This window comes from Cariama cristata, unplaced genomic scaffold, assembly GCF_000690535.1.
Source record: "Cariama cristata isolate BGI_N322 unplaced genomic scaffold, ASM69053v1 scaffold39460, whole genome shotgun sequence".
Lineage (NCBI taxonomy): Eukaryota > Metazoa > Chordata > Aves > Cariamiformes > Cariamidae > Cariama > Cariama cristata.
Window position 1 is genome coordinate 362 of NW_009595933.1, and position 6,297 is coordinate 6,658.

Below are 6,297 nucleotides of genomic sequence, written 5' to 3' on the forward strand. Positions count from 1 at the left end.
ACTGCTCAGCCACCAAGGGGAACTTCCTGCGCAGCTCCGGGCCGTATCCCGACTCCATCGACTGGAGGAAGAAGGGAAATTACGTGACACCCGTGAAAAACCAGGTGAGGAGTGTGCGTCATTGGTGATGCACCAAGAGCGGGCCGGGAGAGGGGGTGACCGCTGCGGGCAGGGCACTGTGCCAGGAGGAGGAGCGCTGGGGTGTGCTCCCCTGGGTGCCCGTCCATGGCTGGGGCGAGGGTGGCCGGGGTGAGCTGGGGCCGAGGGATGCCACGGGCCCCTGGGCAGGGGCCGATCAGAGGGGAAAGCCCAGCTGCAGGCAGGGAGTGGCAGGGCGGGGGGCATGCCCTTCTGCCCCGGCCATGGCGTTTCGGGGAGGCCAGTGACCCTGCGGCATGTTATGGAGCAGTTCCTCTCCGGTTCCTAATGCAGGGCCCCTGCGGGAGTTGCTGGACCTTTTCCACCACGGGGTGTTTGGAGTCTGCTATTGCTATTGCGACGGGAAAGCTCCTCTCTCTGGTAAGAGATTTTCCTTTCCTGTGCACTGACAGCAAGTCCTGCCTCTGGTTATCCTCCGGGGCTGCCAGCGGGGCCAGCCCGCTCCTGTCTGGGACCACTGCTGGCTGCTTGTTCTGGGTCCGGCTGTACATCACTGCATGCGGCTGTGCCAGGCACCCCCAGCCCTGCAGACCCCTTGCAGCGCTTTGCAAGCCAAGCAAAACTGCTGGGGAGGCACAGGGCGACATAGCCAGGAGCTCTCTGTGCCTGAGGATGTGTCTCGCCCCATCAGTGTCCTGCTGCCCCCGGCCTGGGCAGAGCCCTTTTCGGAGCAGGACAAAACCAGAGGGGCCGGAGGCTGACGGGTCCCTGTTGCTGGGAGCAGGCATGGTTAGCTAGAGCCGTTCCTGGTGCTGCCAGCCGGCAGGAGCTCCTTGCTGCAGAACAGCTTGCTGCAAGCAGCATGTTGTGAGACTGTTTATTTTTAAACTCCCAGAGATTTATGTTCTCAAAGAACTAGAAAGACAGTAGCCGCTTATATGACTTATCAGAATAGCTGAGGGTTGTGTGTAAGTGTTAAAAACAAGCTTGACCTTTGAAAGAGATTTCAGCCAGCGCTCCTGTGGGTGGGACAGTGTCCCCGCAGGCGTGAGGAGCAATGCCTCTTGCAGCTGGAGCATCCTGGGCTGCCGGCTCCATGTCTTCCTTGTCCCCCTCCTCAGGACGTGGAGCTGTTCAGCTGGGTGATTCCTGCTCGCAGCAGGTGAAGAGCCAGCTGCACGGATAAAACCAACGCTCTTCGGTTGCCTGCCGCGCGGGTTGCATTTTGTCTCACCTACTCCCAATGCAGGTGTTGAATATATACTGACTCAAAAAACTTCTCTGTAGGCGGAACAACAGTTAGTTGATTGCGCCCAGGCTTTTAACAACCACGGCTGCAGTGGGTAAGTAATATAAAGTAATAAAGAATAGACATGAGAGTATCTTGTGTTCCATGATTGACAGCATTCATCAAGATCCACTGTTGGGACCCTTCCAGATCTTGGAATGTTTCTTGTTTTCCCTTGGCTGAGATGTGTCAGGGGAAACAGTTTTGGGTTTGGTTTGGTTTGCTTTGCTTATTTTAATTTTGCCCTCCCTGGAGGTTAGAACGTTTCACTACATCTCCAGCATTTCCTAACCTCTGTTGTTCCACTTGTTTATTAGTTTTTCTTCTGATATTTGTTTTGGTACAATGTCTTCTGATAGCGCAGTCATGGGTGCTCTGTAACTAAGCTTTAACACGCTCAGGGAAAGCAAGGGGAGTTTTGTCTGTTGCTCTGCTCATGGGTCACGCGCGTCTCATGGTGCTTTAAGGAACCCACAGAAACCTCTGCTTCCCCTTTGGTAAATTCCTACTGGCATTGCTAGACAAAGCAGAAAAGAAAGCTTTCTGAAATCTTCTGTTTTCTGTAAGACAAGCAGTCCCTGAGGCGTGCTCAGAGAGCTCAGCAAAACCGTTCTTGCTGCTTTTTATTTTTTTCGTGCCTCCTCCTTAGTCCTTTCCTTGTTAGCATGCCCTGATCACACTCTCCTTTTCTTCCCTCTGTGAGATGTGCTCCCCGAAGGTGGCCGGGGAAGGAAGCAGCTGCTTGCTGGAGATGCGGGTCCCTTGACCTCCCTGTGCTGTGTAGCTGGGGAACCCAGCCAGGCTGGGCAGAGGTCATGGAAAAAGACCTTTTGGTGTGCGAGGCTGCAGAGCTGAGCTGGCATGGTTGGTGCTGTGTGGGCGAGGTGGCTTCACGCCTTTGGGGCTCCTGTGTTGGCGTTCTTCCCCCAGGATCAGGTACCCCTGGGAATGAGGTCTTCCCGTGCCTGTGTAGGACCGTGCTAAACAGCGTGATGGGCTAGGCCTGGAGTGCCAGACAGGGAGACGCTGCAGGAACAGATGGGAGTTCATGCCTTTAGAGGGTCTGGGACACACACTGTCCTTCCCTTTCCCCCCCAGTTTGTGGGAACAGTCTGTAGGACTGCAGGGGAATGTTGATGGCTTTGCTCTGCAGAACCTGCAGCGTTACCATCCTAATTAATCTGCATTCTGTCTGTGTTGTCTTGCAGGGGCCTGCCAAGCCAAGCCTTCGAATACATACTGTATAATAAAGGGCTTATGGGGGAGGACACCTACCCGTACCGGGCCGAGGTATTTCCAGCGCAGCTCAGATGCATTTCTGCAGTGGCAGAGCAGGGTCCAGAGCCAGCTGTAACCCCAGTTCCTTTCTGTCTGCACAGAATGGCACCTGCAAGTTCCAGCCAGAGAAGGCTATTGCGTTTGTCAAGGATGTTATCAATATCACGCAGGTAAGGCCCCGAGGGCTACGTTTCCAAACTTCCAGGGCTGTGCCAAGCCTGACCTGGAAGGTGCTCGGGTGCCCCAAGGCATGCCGGGCTCTGCAGCACGAGCCACAGCCTGCTTGCTCCTGGGAGAGGAGCAAGCTGCTGGCGTGCACACTCCTCCTCTCCTGTGCACCGCTGACTCCCTTTTCTGAAGGTGGCACTAATGAAGTGCTGTAGGCAAAGTGCAGGGGCTGGGTCTCTGCCTGCTTTCCACAGTGGGTGCACCTCCCAACTGTAAGAACGTTTTGGTTCTTATCTTTCAATGCACGCAGCACTTCTTTCCTTGCCTGCAAGCAGAAAGCCAGGGTTAGCCATCCCCACTGTGCTGACCGCTGGTCTGGGGATCCGGGCCGGTCCCAGCATAATCAGGAGATAAATGACCCTGGGATCCTCTTCTTGCAGTATGATGAGGATGGCATGGTAGAAGCTGTGGGGAAGCACAACCCGGTGAGCTTTGCGTTTGAGGTGACGGGTAACTTCATGCACTACAGAAAAGGAGTCTATTCAAAGTGAGTATTCCTGAACCTGGGAGTGAGGCTGAGGGGAAGGGGTAGGGCTGGAATCACTCACATCCTCATTTCTCCTGCTTCACGGCACTGGATGCAGGGACGCTGGACCACATCCTTGCATTTTCTCTTAAAGAGAAAACAGAAAACATAAGTAAATTGAGCCTTGATACACTGATTTCCCAGGGGGATGAGAGCGTAGCATGGGGAAAAGGGAACAGTATGCTTGCAGCCAATTTACTGCTAGGAACCAGTCCAACCTGAAGACCAGAGTGTATTTGGAATGAAGATCAGCAAGTCAGTGAGCTCCGGAGATCCTTCTGCAGCCCTGCCGCAGAGCTGGAGGAAGCCTGTCCCAGGGCCGATGTGTCTGTCCATGTGTCTGAGCTGTGGATAGGGGCTGGGTCAGCCCAGGTGTAGCAGCTGGACACATCTGGTTTACTTAGGGTAAGCCCTAACCAAAGTCAGATTTCTTACGGGCGGCTCCTCCAGGGCTAAACCTCCCAGGGGTGGTGGTGAGCCGAGTGCTGCCTTCACGCTGCTCGTACGTTTGCGGGTTGTGTTAGGAAGGCAGGGGTCCCTGCATGGCTGTTCTCAGCAGGGCAGGCAGGTCCCTGAGCACCTCCTGTCAATCCCATTAGGGTCTTACCTGCCTCTCTGCAGCTGCACCTGTAAGAAAAGCAGCAGAGATGAAAAATTAGTTTGAGATATGAAGTGACCTAGCAGAAGGTCTCAAGTGTTGTGTCAGCTCTACAGCCAAGGCAAAAAGCTACTTAAAAGGATGATTATTATATTTTGGAAAGACTATGGAAGCTAACTGCGGCAGGATAGATTGCTATTAGGCAAGAAACAGGGAAAGTGCATGTTTGGAGAGAACTAGAAAAATACTTTAGAGTAATGAATCCTCAGTCACGTAGAACTGCAGGGAAAATTAAACTAAGAGTCTAAGCATTGAGGGATCTGCCCCAGGGAGCTGCAAGGGAAAACAGCACCACGAATTTGAGTGGCTTTGCTGTTGCAATAAAGACAGTCGTCTCAAAGTTAACTGCCAGCAACAGGCAGGTGTAAGGTACGAAGGCAGATGGTCAAGATACTTTGTAATAGGATTCCAGCCTGAGGAACACGCCAAGTAAAGTTATCCTGTAGATTTACAGTCTAAAGTAGATTTAAAGTCAAGAGTGTATGGAATAATTGATGCTCCAGTGTTTTCAGCCTATGCTTCCCCAACCAACTATTAACAGATTCAAGAAAAGTAAATCTGTTGTGGGGATTATTGATCATTTCCTTATCTGCAATTTGAAAATGTTTAAAAATAGATGCTCTAGAGATGAGAGCTTGTACCTCGTGTTCTGTTTTGTATCACAGGCAACAACTTTCATCAATTGCAATTCAAAAGCTGGAAATTCAGAGGAAATACAAGGAATGTATATTTAGACTGAGGAACTCGCTGTTCCTGTGCAAAATGTGGAACAGTGCCCCTGAACTTTGGGGCAGAACACACCATTACTGGGATGCACTAAGAGCTTCTAATTTTCATTGGGAAAACTCCTTTGTTCATTTTTTTTCATTGTAGTTCGTTGCTGTGTGACAATGTTGATGTTAATTCTGAACAAAAGGCCGGACCAGGTGCTTGGATCAAAGGTCCATGTAGCCTATTGCCCTGACTTCAGATATGGCCAGTAATAATTTCTGAGTGAGAAAACAGAGCAGTATCTCCTTTTCTTGGCATCCTTCCTTACCCTCCACAACTGGAAGTTTAGAGTACCCATTAGTTCTTTTTGCAGTTGGAGTGCAATCAAGAGTGCCAGCTAATCCATGATTAATTATAGGCTGGTTTTTCATGTAACAAATCTGCTTTATTTCTCCGTTTCTTTGCAGTCCACGATGTGAGCACACTCCTGACAAGGTGAACCACGCTGTCCTCGCTGTGGGCTATGGAGAAGAAAATGGGACTCCTTACTGGATTGTGAAGAACTCCTGGGGCCCGCTGTGGGGCATGGATGGGTAAGGAGGTCCCAACGCTACCGGACCCACCGTGGTCTCCTGGTACCTGGTAAAAGGACAGTGACATGTGTGAGATTCCACCCACCCTCATCAGCCTGGCGGTTGCCCTTATGCTCTCAAGCTGAAATTTCGCAGCTGTTTCATACTCTGGGAGGACGCAGGGGAGTGCAGTGAAGGAGACATGGCTGTACAAACCAGTCCTGGGGTGACTGGTTAGAGCAGATCCTTAGATCAGCAGATGCCCTGTTGTCACCAGGGGCTCAGCCAGTGTGTGCAGAGCTGCTGTACCACTGGTTCGCCTGGTGCCAGGAGAACACCGTGCCTCTTCTGTGGTTATATGGCCAAAGAAGAACAGGTTGTGCTGGGAGTGAGTTTTCACTCCAGCTCCGCAATTATTTCCAGCTGCAAGTGAAATTCTTTAGAGTCAGGTGCTAACTGCTAGTTTGTGATAGAAGGAGGACAGGGAATAGCATTACTACTGGCAGTAACAGCCCTGTCACAGGTATTTGCTCCTTGCACTGGCATGAGAACGGAGCTTGTGCATAATGAGAGCAGTTGCCTTATGCCACTGTGTGTTGTGCTGAGTTTGCAAGAGGAGAGAACACTCACTCGTACACAATTCTTTCTCTTTTTAGGTACTTCCTTATTGAACGTGGCAAGAATATGTGTGGTCTTGCTGCTTGTGCATCATACCCGGTTCCTCAGGTGTGAGAGTGCAGGCTGGGGAAAGTGGGCGTAGGAAAAGGAACAACTGATTGTATATGAATTTCTGAATGCTAAAATCAAGAAAGTGAGATCAAGATGGAATACCAGTCTGCCGAAAGTCGTTGCCCACAGGCAGATTCCTCGGCTTGCACACAGCTTCTTGCAGTAGGAAGACCCATGCCTCCTCTCCCTGGCCAAACACAAGCGTGCT

The 6,297-nt window shown here is 51.5% G+C and overlaps 1 protein-coding gene across 1 annotated transcript; it reads left to right on the forward strand.

The window, feature by feature from the left end:
• Window positions 1-5: 5 nt before the first annotated feature.
• CTSH (cathepsin H) lies at window positions 6-6,092 on the forward strand (the record flags this gene model as incomplete). Its single annotated transcript, XM_009703927.1, has 8 exons — window positions 6-104; window positions 433-519; window positions 1,387-1,442; window positions 2,596-2,677; window positions 2,767-2,835; window positions 3,274-3,380; window positions 5,256-5,381; window positions 6,017-6,092. Coding segments are annotated over 8 exons (702 nt in total), but the record flags the coding sequence as incomplete, so codon positions are not given.
• Between the last annotated feature and the right edge of the window lie 205 nt (window positions 6,093-6,297).